We start from the raw sequence: 13,349 nt of genomic DNA, 5'->3' as shown, positions 1-13,349 counted from the left end.
TCAACCCCCTCTCCTTTATTTTACTAAGAGGGTAATGAAGAGCCCAGTATATTGTAAATTCCAAATACCTAGCATATTTCCCCAAAAGCCTTTCTCATTAACAGAATTCTATTTTGGTTCAAGTATCAGTGTCCCTGAGCATCACAAGAAGCAGGATGCCTCCCTAGCTCCAGGGCTGAATCTTAATCAGGATAAGAAAACATACTTACTCAATTCCTTTCATTTATGATTTATCTATAAATTTATTTATTTTTATATTTATGTATTTATTTATTGGCTGTGTTGCGTTCTCATTGTTGCACAAGGGCTTTTTCTAGTTGTGGTGAGCAGGGGCTACTCTTCACTGCAGTGCACAGGCTTCTCATTGCAGTGGCTTCTCTTGTTGCGGAGCACGGGCTTCAGCAGTTGCGGCACATGGGCTCAGTACTTGTGGTGCATGAGCTTAGTTGCTCCACAGCATGTGTGATCTTCTCGGATCAGGGCTTGAACCCGTGTCCCCTACATTGGCAGGCAGATTCTTACACACTGTGCCACCCAGGAAGTCCCATCACCTATGATTGATTTAATCTTTGACAATAAATGAAAATATTCTGATATTATCCTATTATCATATATTCATTAATTCAATGATTACTTATTAAGTGCTTACTAGGTATTAGATCAAATCATATGATGCTCCACAGATTTAATAGTTGCCCTATCACAGGTATCTGATATACCAAAAACTCTAATGTGAACTAAAGACTGAGATAATCGAATACTTAGCTGAATCATTCTTTATAGAAAAATTATGAGAAAGTCATGCACCTTGGACAGGAGAAATAAAGTCATGCAATGTCCGACAAGATGTCACTTCAAATAATTTAAGATTATTTTTCCAATATTATTTGTAAAACATCAGACTGTTCTTACAACTTTACTTCCCCCGAATTACATAATAAAGGAGGCAGATATTTTATGCATTGTCCCAAGTAATCACAATAAAGCTGTTAAAATTGGCAAGAGATAAGCATTATAATCAGATCATCAGTGTATCAGGAATCACAGGTGCCAACAGCACTTGAGATGAGGTAAAATAATAACTAATTGGAATTCAAGTTAATTGATACCCAAAGGACAAAAAAAAATTAAGTCAAAAAGAGTTATTCAGGGACTTCCCTGGTGGCACAGTGATTACGGGGGACATGGGTTTGAGCCCTGGTCCGGTAAGATCTCACATGCTGCGGAGCAACTAAGCCCATGGGCCATAACTACTGAGCCTGTGAGCCGCAACTACTGAGCCCAAGTGCCACAACTACTGAAGCCCGTGGGCCTGGAGCCTGTGCTCCACAACAAGAGAAGCCACCGCAATGAGAAGCCCATGAACCCCAGGGAAGAGTAGCCCCTGCTTGCTGCAACTAGAGAAAGCCCAGGTGCAGCAACGAAGACCCAACTCAGCCAATAAATAAATAAATAAATTTATTTTTTAAAAAAGTTATTCAGATTGATAAATGGTAACACCTATAAAAAAGGTATGGCAGTCATGAATACCAAATCACACAAAAAAATTCTATAAAATAAACACTTCAAAATATGAAGATAAATTGTCAGAAAAAGAAATATAGTAGGAGACAACGTGATACTATCAGGAACAATATATATATACTGAGTAAATAAAAACAGCGATATAGTCTAATTTTAAAATATAATAATTAACAATATTGAACAAATAGCTATAAATTGAATTGTCATTTTTTAAAACATATACTATGCCTCCTTGCCCAAGATCCATGAGATATTTTCAAACATTGGTCATAAATGAAACTTCAATAATTTCCAAAAAGAAAAAATTGCACAGGTCACATTCTCTAGCCTAAATTTATAACTAGAAATTAATATTGATAACTAAAAAAAGAAAACATTATGACTATGGGTAAATTTTTAACCTCTTTAATAATTGGATTAGGATGAGATGAAATAAAAATAAAGTTACAGATTACTTAGGAAATAATAAAATATGCCATAACATTTCAAAAGTTTGAGATGTCACCCAAGCTGTAACAGAAATAAATCCAGAGTCATAAGTCATACCTTTATTTTAAAAATAAATAATCTAGGGAATTCCCTGGCTAGGACTCTGTGGTTAGGGAGTCTAAATAAACAAAAATAAAAATGATCAAGGAATCTGAAAAGGTAACCAAAACATAACCTCCAGGGCAGGTCAAGGCAAATGGCTTACTAATAAATTTCAAGGACAGATTATTGTCATGGTATAATCTTTTCAGAAAATGGAAATATATGGAAAACAAGTCATTTTAGTAAGATATGTTAACATATCATCAAATAGATAATTTTCCCAAAACATTAATAAGTACCTATGAGTATTCCAAATTCTAGGTCAGAGGTTCTAGGGGTACAGATATGAATCAGATTTTTGCTTTCAAGGAGTTCACAGACTAGTCAGGAAAAACACAAAATCAGATGCTGTAGTTACTGAAATCCATTTCCAGCAGTTTGGCAAACTACACGATCCGAATGAACCTTCTAGCACAAATGCTGCATTGTTGTGGCCACGAGAAAATAAAGAAAATCTCCAAAGGACAAAAAATAAAAGGGCAGTGAAATAACAACCAAGGGTGAGAGGTAAGCAAGCATGCACTTTAGGGTTGGAGAATAAGTCTGGGGCCTCCTCTAAGCCTCTTCATCAATGGGGACACCTACAGAGCGCTAAAATGGTCACAGGCTGATAGCAGCATCCAGACCAAAGGAGAAGAAAATTCTAATTTTCTCTGGAGGGCAGCAATGCTCCATTAGCTCCTCGGGACTCCCACAGGTGATCTTCAACCACATGTCAGTTTAGAATATATACTGCCAAATAAATGAAGACACAAGTCTTCACATGTGTTGGCAGAAAAACAAAACACTTGATGTAGACCACATGAATTGATTGTGTTTACCAGTTCATTCTGACTGCCAAACTATATTACACTATAATTTATTCATCCAGTCTCTTGTCCATGTGCATTTGGTTTTTTTGTTTTCTGCTACTGTGAACAGTTCTACCAAGAACTTTAGTGAATGTGCGCCCTGTACGTAAGTGCTATCATTTCCCCCAGGTAAATATCTGGGAGGGGAATTGCTGGTTCAGCATAAATGTGGATCTATTTTCAAGTTCACAAGATAATGACAACCTTCATTTCAAAAATAGTTTGATCACTTTATACTGTTATAAGAGATTCTGTGCAACACTGCTATTGCCACTTTAAAATTTTTTACCAGTCTAGTGAGTAAAAATTTGCATTTGATTGTGGTCTTAATTAGCAATTCTCTGATGACTCACCAAACTGAATATTCCTTCCTATGCTTATTGACCATGTTTTTCCACTGTCTTTTGCTCAGTTTTCTATTGGCTTGTTTGGACTTGGTTTCAATATCCAACTGTTTACCTGGTCCATCACATTATTCTCAGGGAACAGGACAAATTAAATACCCAACATTAGAAGGTTCCCCAACCACATTATGCCTGGAAACTACTCTGGCATTTGTTCATGTTGTTTGTTCCCTAAGCTTGATATGCCCCTCCCCTTTCCCAAAGGGCCTTCAGCTCAGAACAAATGTTACCTGATCTTTGAAGATACCCCTACCCCTGACAAAATTTGTTCTGTACACCAAGAGCATTTCATTCATGCCACTCTTTTAGAGCAAACCACACAGATGTCTTCCCCATCCCTGCTCTTTACTTGGAAGATAAAAGCTCCTTGATGGTTTATTTAACTCTGAATCTTCAAAAGTTTACAGTTATTGGGACAAAAGAGGCGCTAAACACTCAAATTCATAAGAGATGACTTTGCTAAAGGATCTAATTTCAACAGCATTTCATTCACATTGCAAGAAAAGCATTATACAAGAGCTTTAAATTAAGTTCTTTATTTAGCCAACATTTGTAGGAAGGCATTTTATTAGTCAACTTCAGAAAATCTCAGTTCTAATTTCAGATATCTTGTGTTCTCAAATCACATGACCCACTTTTGGTTTGGAAAATGGTTACTTCAGGACTAGATACGACCATGAGACTCATAGACAAGACTTCTCATGTTCAAATAATTTGGTTATATTTTATAAAGTACGTAAAACATCAACGACAACATAAAAAGCTGTGCTACACGAGAAAATAAAGTTGTACTAGACAGGTTAAAAAAAATTGAGGTCACCATCAAAAATATAAACAAAAAATTAAACAATTCCAAGTAACCTAAATACTTAAAGAATAGATATTTTTGATTATGACGAATACTTATTTTCAAGCTCCACTGCAGTCTCACCTTCATCGTCAACGATCTGATTCACACTAAATTCGGGATTTAATGAGTACATTACCCATCCACTCAAATTCACTCCCTCACTCAACAAATACTTCCAGACCCTGCTGCTTCTTAAGTAATTTAATTCACTTGAATTAAAGAAAGTTGAGTTTCTGGGACTGTCTCACTGCTCTAGAAATTTAATTAATACCAGGGATACACTTGAGCATGGAGTAGAAGAAAGTACTTAAAAGTGAAATGTCAGCAAAGCGGGACGGGACAGTGGCGCAGCGGTTAAGGTCGAAAGGTGCAGGATCCAACAAGGCTGGGTTCAAATCCTGACTCAGTTCTCCCCCTCCTTCCCCCCGTATCAGTTTCCTCACCTGTAAAATGGTACTTAATAATAAATAATTCGTAAATTTGCTGGGGAATCAAATGCAATCATGGAATACAACGTGTTTCAAAGTGACTGATAATCAACAAATGATACGATGCCAGCCTCTGCTGAGGGAATACAAGAAATGTTTCCCTGCCTAGAGTACATCTGAGATATATTTCTCTTAAAAGGAGATACACATACGTCGCTGTCGAGGGTGGGAAGCTACCCCACAGCCATTCCAGGCAACCACCTCTGGAAAGCTAAGTGATTTCATGATGTCTGGACGAGCCAGAGCTGGGGTAGACTAGTTAAGGTGCACGGGATCACACCGCATTTGGGAGATCCTAAGCCGCGTCCCCATTTCCCTCATATAAACAGGTTAGTTATGAGTGACAGAGCCAGGAGTCCAGGGAGGCCCTTGAATGACTTCTGTTCCCGCCTCGCCCCGCTGGCCGCCCCAGCCGGCGGCACGCAGGCGGGTTCCCCTGTCTCCAGCCCCGCCGTCGACCTGGGAAAGCGCCCGCAAATGGGACCCACCCCCCCCCCCCCCCGCTCAGTCTCCCGGGCAGGAACACTGGGTAGGACTCCACGACCACACAGCTCTCTCGCCACACCATTTTCACCGAACCCCTCAGAACCCAACCCGCCGCCCCTCTCCTTTCCGCAGCCTCGCCGGCGGTGCGGAAAAGCACCTTTACTGGGAAGCCAAGGCTTATCTCCTGGCTGCGACCAAATCACACGACCCTCTCTCCCGAGCAACAGCAGCACCTGGATGTTGGGCTCAGGATGCGGCTAACTCCTGGATTCCCACCGCCAGGGGTTCGAGCACCGCCGTCGGGTACTCCGGGGTCGGGACGCTCACCTGCTCGGCGCAGCTACCTTTGTGCAGCTGGCCCACGGGTAGTCCAGGGGCCAGCAGCTCAGGCCCGGCCTTGGACTTCGCCTGCACGCGACGGGCCTGCATTGCGCAACTGAGCTTGGTTACCTCTTATTCAAAAACTCAATGAAAAAATAGAATATTCACACCCCGCAGGACCCCCCGCGCGCCACAGTAGGCCTCGCACCTCGCGCCTTGCCGCGATATCCACTGCCGCAGCGGCGGGGCGGGCCGCACCGGCGAGAACCGCCCCCTCTGGCGCTTTCTGTCCAATCGGAGGCGGAAAGCCGGCGCACCCTATTTGCATACAAGCCACCCTATAGATGCTCAGGTCCGAAAGCCTCCTCTAATTATGCATTTCGTAGGATAGATTCCTCATTCTCCCAAATGGAACCCAAAGTCAGCAGTCCAGCGTCCGATGCAAAGAGCGAGGTCACTACTACCCTGCGCAACATTCCCCAGGCTACGTCCTCCTAAGCGCGGGCGCCGGGTCCCCGCTCCGAGCTTTACTGCTCACACATTCTCAAGCCCCCGCAGTAGCTGCATCCGGACGCTTCATCTGAAGCACCTACTGCACACTCATACAATAGTTAAAGCATCATCAGCTCTTTTCTTAACGTTTTGGGGGCCCTGAAAAGGGCCTTTTGGAATCTAGAAATAAGCCGCAGGCACAGCTCAGCCGCCGAAGCCGTAAAGTGTGCGGCCCTGGCGTTTTAGCGCATACACCACATCCATTGCCGTGACCGTCTTGCGCTTGGCATGCTCCGTGTAAGTCACCGCATCGCGGATCACGTTCTCCAGGAACACTTTAAGCACTCCCCGCGTCTCTTCGTAGATGAGGCCAGAAATACGCTTCACACCACCACGGCGGGCCAGACGGCGGATGGCGGGCTTCGTAATTCCCTGGATGTTGTCCCGTAAAACCTTCCGGTGGCGCTTGGCGCCCCCCTTACCCAGTCCTTTGCCGCCTTTACCTCTGCCAGACATCTTTCACAGCTAACGCACAGCACAACCACAAGGAAAGCTGCTCGCTGTTCCGAGGGCAGTGAACCAGGGCTTATAGTTCCTTGTAGCGGACCTGTTTGAAAACCTGAAGAAAGTGGGTGGAGCTACATGTCGCCCGGGAGATTTTTTTTTTATACCCTCCCTTCAAACTTTTTTGTTTACTTATTTGGGAAAGCTTTTTGTTATTTTTGCCATGAAATTGAAGAAAGACTCGATAGAATTTATATTGCCTTTTCTCAAGGCTTAAAAAAATGGTAGGCCAGATCCAATGCGCGCTGCGTTTCCCTTCTCTTTCCTCCACCTCGTTCGCCCCAGTCTCTGTCTCTAGCGCGCGGGAATTCTAATTTTAGTTTTCAAACTGAATGCTTAATAATACCATTCTCAGACTAATGTGAAAACCAATAGGAACCAGGAATGCTTTACTACTTGTTAAATTTCCAAGCAGTTGCTTTACACCTGTGGATCTTTTTAAGTCACTAGTTGGGGTAGAGAAAATCTTTTTAATTTTTTTTTTTTCACCTTTTGTGGCCCCGTGGAGAAAGAATTAAAATCCTTTCCAAAAGTCTAATTTTACCCATCCCCCATCCCACCCCCTCAGACTTTTCCCTTGCAGCTTTTTCTGCACAATTTGCAGAGTTCACTGCCTCCTTGCTCCCTCTAGCTCAAGCGCGTTTTTTGCCTTTCAGTCAAATAACTATTTCTGTGATTATTTAGTTGAAATATTGTAATATTCTTATTTCATTAAAACCCGAGTTTCTCAAATCTTACCCTTAAAAATTCAAAGTTCTTGTAAAATAATGGATGCCGTGATCGTGGCTTTAAATAGATTTATACTGCAGATCCCCAATCAGGAGGCTCTCTACTCTCAATTCTCTTAAGAGAATCACCGCTCTAGGAGACAGGACTGCCTGTCTTCCGAAAATGTTTTACTGCGATAAAAGGCAGCAGTATTTAGAGGATGATTCATAACTCTTTCCCAGGTACTTAACACTTTGAGGAACGAGTGTTTTAGTAAACTGTGCTCCCTGTCCCTAGTCCTGACGAATAAGCCTTTCCAAGCAGAAAAGCTTTGTTATATATGTCTAAATGCTTATTATTTACGCATCCTACCCCATCTCCATAGCACAAGAAAGGTACTGTTGTTTTGTTGTTGTTGTTGTTGTTGTTAAAGAATTTTAAAAAACTCTCAGAACACTGGATGGCTGAAAAAAAAAATCCTAGTCAAATTTTACCACATGATTTTAATTCTTGACTCAAAGGAGAGTCAGGATTCTTGTAATGGTAATAGGTTGGTTTTTAAATACTTACTAAGAAATCAAGGTAAGAACATTTTCAAGTTAGAGATCTCTCTTGTTTACAAGAATAAAAAGAAAAATAGCGTCCACAATAATAATCTGTCAAAAATTTGGGGCATACCCTGTGACCTCAATTGCTAGAGGCATGTCTGGCTTGCGTGCCTCGTACTTTAGTCGGAGTAGCTCTCCTTCCGGATTTTTCTGTTTCTTCCCATGGTTCCTTAGTTCTTAAAACATTCTTTTCCTGGGAGCGAGCGACGACGTTGAAACCTCAGGATCCAGTAAATTCAACGGAACCCCTAATCGGGGAGCAGTCGGGCTCACGGTATTCATATAGGCGGTTATGTAAATGAGGACTAGCAGTTTGTCCTTTTGATTGGAGCGAGCTGGAGAAGGCGGTGCTCCTACCAGCGCGCTAATTGGAAGGGGAGCCTGCCCATCATTGGTCACCGGAGCTGAGGATGTTGTGGCGTCCAATGGGAAGGCACTGCCTAGTGTCAGCAAAGCGTTGGTAGAGGCAGTTCCGGTGAGGTGCATCGCATTCCCATACTAGGACCTGGACCGTTGGTTTGTTTTTCCCTCGCTGGAGTTTTAGGCTAGAGACAAATATGTCTGGTCGCGGAAAGCAGGGCGGCAAAGTGCGGGCAAAGGCCAAGTCCCGGTCCTCTCGCGCTGGCCTGCAGTTCCCGGTGGGCCGAGTGCACAGACTGCTGCGCAAGGGTAACTACGCCGAGCGAGTGGGCGCCGGGGCGCCGGTGTACCTGGCGGCGGTGTTGGAGTACCTGACGGCGGAGATCCTGGAGTTGGCTGGCAACGCCGCGCGGGACAACAAGAAGACCAGGATCATCCCTCGCCACCTGCAGCTCGCCATCCGCAACGACGAAGAGCTAAACAAGCTGCTGGGGAAAGTGACCATCGCTCAGGGCGGCGTTCTGCCCAACATCCAGGCCGTGCTGCTGCCCAAGAAGACGGAGAGTCAGAAGGCGAAGAGCAAGTGACCCTGACGCCGCCACAGGGGAGCTGGCTTCCCCAGCAACGCCCTTTTCCATAGCCGCCCTGCGGTGCTTTTGAATATGCTCGATGTTATGGAGGGCCGGCGCGATCTACTGGGGAGGTGGGCGGCGAGGGGCCCACTGCTGTCAGGGGCCAATAAAGTCGGTGAAAGTCGTCTGGTCGAGAGAGATGTGTAGTCGCGGGCGCCTGCTGGATGACCCAGGGGGCGACCGGGAGACCTTTGGAGGAGGTACTGGTGGGTCGGCTTGAGCCACTTTCCGGGCTGCTTTGGTCCGCAGGTCACCCTGCGAATAAGGGAGACCAGAAGGGACCTACTGGCCTGCAGGTGGGCAGAGTTGGGAGCTCTCCCTGCTCGCTGTAGGTGCGGATGCGGCCGGGGGAATTACTTTTACGTCCCCTTCCCAGGGCCTTTGCTCTCCTGCCCTGTCTGGGCAGTTAAGGACCCTGTTCTAGGAGACCGTGGCGTCGAGCTGGTCTTGGGCAGGAGGTTGTCTCTCTGGCCATACTTTTCAGAAGGTATTTAGAATAACTTTCCGTCTTGGATGAGTGGCTCTGACGACACAGTGTCAACAAATTTTTCTTGGCCTGACAGCTGTTGCGTTTTCATGTTTTCAGTATTAGATATTTTTATGTACACGCTTATGTTCACATTTCTTTAAAATGAAGGCAACATCCAGTAATATGGGTAGTACAGAAGCATGAGTCAGAGGTTGGAGATTTGTTCCCTTGACACTCATGTTGCATAACAGTGCAGCTCTTTTAGTCATGAGTTACATATGCTTATGAGCTTTTAAAACGATTTTCTCAAGTTTCTAGCTTCATAGTGGTCTTATCTCCGTCATAAGTAGTAATTGGTTTGATTTTGCTTTATAACAAGCAAAAGCCTGAAGTAATGATCTCATTCCAACAACTCCTGTTGGGGTTGTGCTGCCTAATGGCACAGTGAGGCTTTAATAAATATGTGAAATGTGAGAAAAGGCAAGGACAAATGATATAAATGCAGGGAGAAACACATTTCAGATCAGGAACCCACATTAAAAGTTACTCACCAGCAGTCCTATTCTGTTCTTTTGATTGACCCTTCCATTTCACCATTTTCTACAAGTTTCATCCTGGCCCTCATGGCCCACAAAAAAGATCCCCGTTTAGATTTCACATCTTTGGATTCATCTTTCCTGTGAGTCAGAGTTGAAGTCTTTCTGGGGGAGAAAAAAAAGGCTATGTCTTCATCCTTAGTAGTAGTTGGTCCATTTTCCCACATGGACTGTCTTTATTTCTTCCCCATATTTGTTGAGAATCTCTATATGCCATGCATAGTACTAGGTGATAGGTGATGGGTATAGCTATTGATGAGACCAACTAGATTTCCACTCTTGAAGCTCCCTTTTTTTTCTGGGTAACAGAAGGCAGGACAGTGAACAAATAAGTTACTATCAGAGAAAGGAGTCCCCTTCAGCTTCTGCTAGTACTTGTGTCTCTGTTGCTTGCGGAGTGAATGTTGGGATTACTTCTTGCACATGATCAAGCTTGAAGTATACAAAGGTCAGGCCAGGCATACCCCTTTTAGGAGGCAAATTATTGTCCCCTACTTCCTGAAGAGAACAGACCTCAAGGGTGTGTACCTGGGGCAGTTTCCAAGGTGTCCAGCTGTCTACTGAACTTCCCACCTATTCAGAAGGCTTCCTCTTATCTAAGAGAATCATAATACCTATTTTGATGACTGAGATTGTTCCTTTGTTACATTCCAGATATTAGATGCTCAGTATATTGAAAGAAGTTCCACTTGCTACAGGGATATGGGCTTACCTTTATAGGTTAGGGTATAGGTAACTGTAGTTAATGTGATTTTGTTGTTTTTAATGCCCAATTATTAGGAATAGTTCTCATTGTTACTACTTTGTGGTGTGGTGGGCAGTGGAGGGAAAAAGAGTGTATACCAGGTGCAGGTTTTGACATTTATGTCTTAATTTCCTAAAAAAATTTGAGGCATGTGAAAGATTATTACCAAATGGTAAAGAAATTAGGATAAGACATTTACAAGAAAAACTTTTCCCTCTAAAGATTCACAGGAGTGTAAAACCCTTCTACCTGAAGAAGAAAACAGGCAAGATACAAGGTATACTGATGACCCCCCATGCTCATCTTGCCACGACTGCCACTGTCCCAGAGATTCTTAGGCTCCCCTCAATACTTCCCCTGCTGCAAAGTTCAATCAGTCCCTCACCATTTCTGTTTTTGAGGGGTTTTTAAACCTGAATAGTTTATTGGCAGTGAACAATGCATACCCCTTGCCAAATCAATTCAGCGTGTGGACCTTTGATGCACAAATAGTTCTTGCCAATATATGATTGTCAACTGAAAAGGTCAATATTTTTTCAAGCACGAGACTGGACAGAAGAAGATTTAGGACAAAAACTGGTGGCATCTGAATTCTGGTCTTTAGTAGATTCCTAACCCGTAGTTGTGTGTGTAGACACTCATGCCCTTTCCGGCGGAGATAAGCCACTCAGTGCGGCAGGCTGTGACTTGGCCAGGATTTGTTCATTCTTTGTGTTTCCTGCAGGGCCAGTCTTGCCTTTGTGTCCCTGAGAACTAGTCTGTTTAGTTTTGTCTGCCTGGCATCAGAAGGTTTAGTCTGGCCCCATAATTGGTGATGACTGTATGCAAACTCTTCACACACCTTCTTCTGATAGTTGAAAGGTCACATACAGTACCATAGTGTTTAAGAACGTATGCTCTCTGGAATGAGACCTGGGTTCAAATCCACTCACCTCCTTAGTAGTTGGGTGATGTTGGAAATGCTACTCAAACTCTTTAAATGCTCAATGAATAGCAACCATTAGTATGTGAAACTGGATTTAGAGCAAGTTGCAGTAGTCATGGGACCTATTGAAATTAGTAAACATCTGGCATTCTAGCAATTCTGTGACTTTTCAGATAGCACACCATAAAAACAAGCTTAGTGACTTTTTTACTAGTTACGGGACATCCACAACTCAGTCTGTAACAGAAGAGAGTCATAAATAGTGAAAATGAGCCTTGTGAACCTGAATTTGTATTTTTCCCCCCTGAAGACAGCCTAGTTTGGAATTAATAGCTTGTTAAGTACACCCACTCAGGTTAAAAATGGAACCTGTTCGTTCTCTAAAATTTATTGAGCATATGTTACATGTTATACCTATGATTGATAACCGGCTGTCAAGAAAAATGATTATAATATAATCAGAAAGACTATGAATTGGGAGATTGGGATTGCCATATATATATTACTACTAAGAAAAGAAATCAAATTGTATACTTTAAATATATGCAGTTTATTGTAAAAAAAAATAATATAATCAGAAAGATGTAATCTAGTAGGCTACTAGTTAAGAAAGGGAGGTGCTCAGGGTATTATAGTAACAGAGAAGAGGCACCTGTGTTCCTCGGCCTGGTGGGGAGAGTGGCACCTGAGATAGGTCAAGTGCAAGAGTGAGCCTGAACAAGGTGTTCTAGGCAGAGGGACAGCACATACAAAAGCATGGGGGGTCAAAGGCAATATGCCTGTGGCCAGATGTGAGTGAATCCAGGGGGAAAGTTCTGGCCTAGAGATAAGAATTTGGGGGTCATAATTAACAATGGTCTGCGTGGATAAAACCATCCGGAGGGAATATAGTTCTAGAGAATATAGAGATGTATAAGTGAACCTCTAGAAAACAGCTGAGAGGGCATGTGGGAATCTGTGAAGTCTAACCTACTGTGGAGGAAGAGGAGCCATTCAGGAGATGAGAGGACATGACCTGAAGGAGAGAGCCTCAGGGGACAGGGATTTTTCACAATTTGGATCACTGCTCTCCTGAACACTTCCTAATCTGTCTTTACTTTGACATATAAATGAATATGTTCTCTAAAAGTTATTACATTTTCCTACAGGGAATGCTGTCAAGCTGGCTCATTTTACCAGTGGTACTGCAATGGAGATGCATTTTCCCCTTTGAATTTCACATTGCACATACAGAAATTGGAGGTGTGTGTGTATATATATATATATATGTATATATATATATATACATATATATATATATATATATATGGTGACGGAAAAACATTTTTTTAAAAAAGCCGAGAAGAATATTGGCAAAGAACCATTTAAGAATGCATCGTTTGTTATCATCCCATTTATTTGAATACAGATTTTTACATATTTTAATGTTTTAATTTTAAAGAAGTTATAGAAGCAGTGGTAACTTATTAATTCATAAAGCCAAGGTAGGTATTTTAGGGTGATTAGTGCATGAAAAATTTGATCCTGACAAAAAATTAGTTAATGTTTAGATGTTCAGTTTCCCAAGAAAGGGAAATGGAGAGTAAGAGGAATAAAACAAAAACCAAAAAAAAAAAAAACAAACCAGCTGACTTTAGGCAGATATGAAGTTATCACTATAAGGCTTTATTTTCTTTACAAGGAGAGGAAAGAAAGTTTAGGTGTTGAAAAACACATTTTAACATATTAATATATA

General features: G+C 42.6%; 3 protein-coding genes across 11 annotated transcripts in view; 1 reads left to right on the top strand and 2 right to left on the bottom strand.

Moving 5' to 3' along the window:
- GUCY2C (guanylate cyclase 2C) overlaps positions 1 to 6,040 on the bottom strand; it is a 114,929-nt gene extending 108,889 nt beyond the window's left edge. For all 9 annotated transcript variants that reach the window (XR_009048345.1, XR_009048346.1, XR_009048347.1 and 6 more), the window contains exon 1: positions 5,522 to 6,040. The gene's annotated coding sequence lies outside the window, so the exon portion shown is untranslated. The remainder of the gene's footprint in view (positions 1 to 5,521) is intronic.
- A 115-nt stretch (positions 6,041 to 6,155) lies between these two features.
- On the bottom strand, positions 6,156 to 6,548 carry LOC130832660 (histone H4). Its single transcript, XM_057701228.1, has one exon. It carries the CDS (start codon positions 6,521 to 6,523, stop codon positions 6,212 to 6,214), a length of 312 nt encoding a protein of 103 aa, XP_057557211.1. The 5' UTR covers positions 6,524 to 6,548; the 3' UTR covers positions 6,156 to 6,211.
- A 1,784-nt stretch (positions 6,549 to 8,332) lies between these two features.
- On the top strand, positions 8,333 to 9,005 carry LOC130833873 (histone H2A.J). Its single transcript, XM_057703968.1, has one exon. It carries the CDS (start codon positions 8,445 to 8,447, stop codon positions 8,832 to 8,834), a length of 390 nt encoding a protein of 129 aa, XP_057559951.1. The 5' UTR covers positions 8,333 to 8,444; the 3' UTR covers positions 8,835 to 9,005.
- The last annotated feature ends 4,344 nt before the right edge of the window (positions 9,006 to 13,349 follow it).

The sequence above is a fragment of the Hippopotamus amphibius genome, chromosome 12 (assembly GCF_030028045.1).
Source record: "Hippopotamus amphibius kiboko isolate mHipAmp2 chromosome 12, mHipAmp2.hap2, whole genome shotgun sequence".
Lineage (NCBI taxonomy): Eukaryota > Metazoa > Chordata > Mammalia > Artiodactyla > Hippopotamidae > Hippopotamus > Hippopotamus amphibius.
The sequence above is the reverse complement of the archived record's forward strand: the minus strand, read 5'-3'. Positions and strand labels throughout refer to the sequence as shown.

Excerpts from the sequence above, each read along its gene's own strand:
- LOC130832660 (XM_057701228.1), bottom strand. The coding sequence starts at position 6,523 with ATGTCTGGCAGAGGTAAAGGCGGCAAAGGACTGGGTAAGGGGGGCGCC.
- LOC130833873 (XM_057703968.1), top strand. The coding sequence starts at position 8,445 with ATGTCTGGTCGCGGAAAGCAGGGCGGCAAAGTGCGGGCAAAGGCCAAG.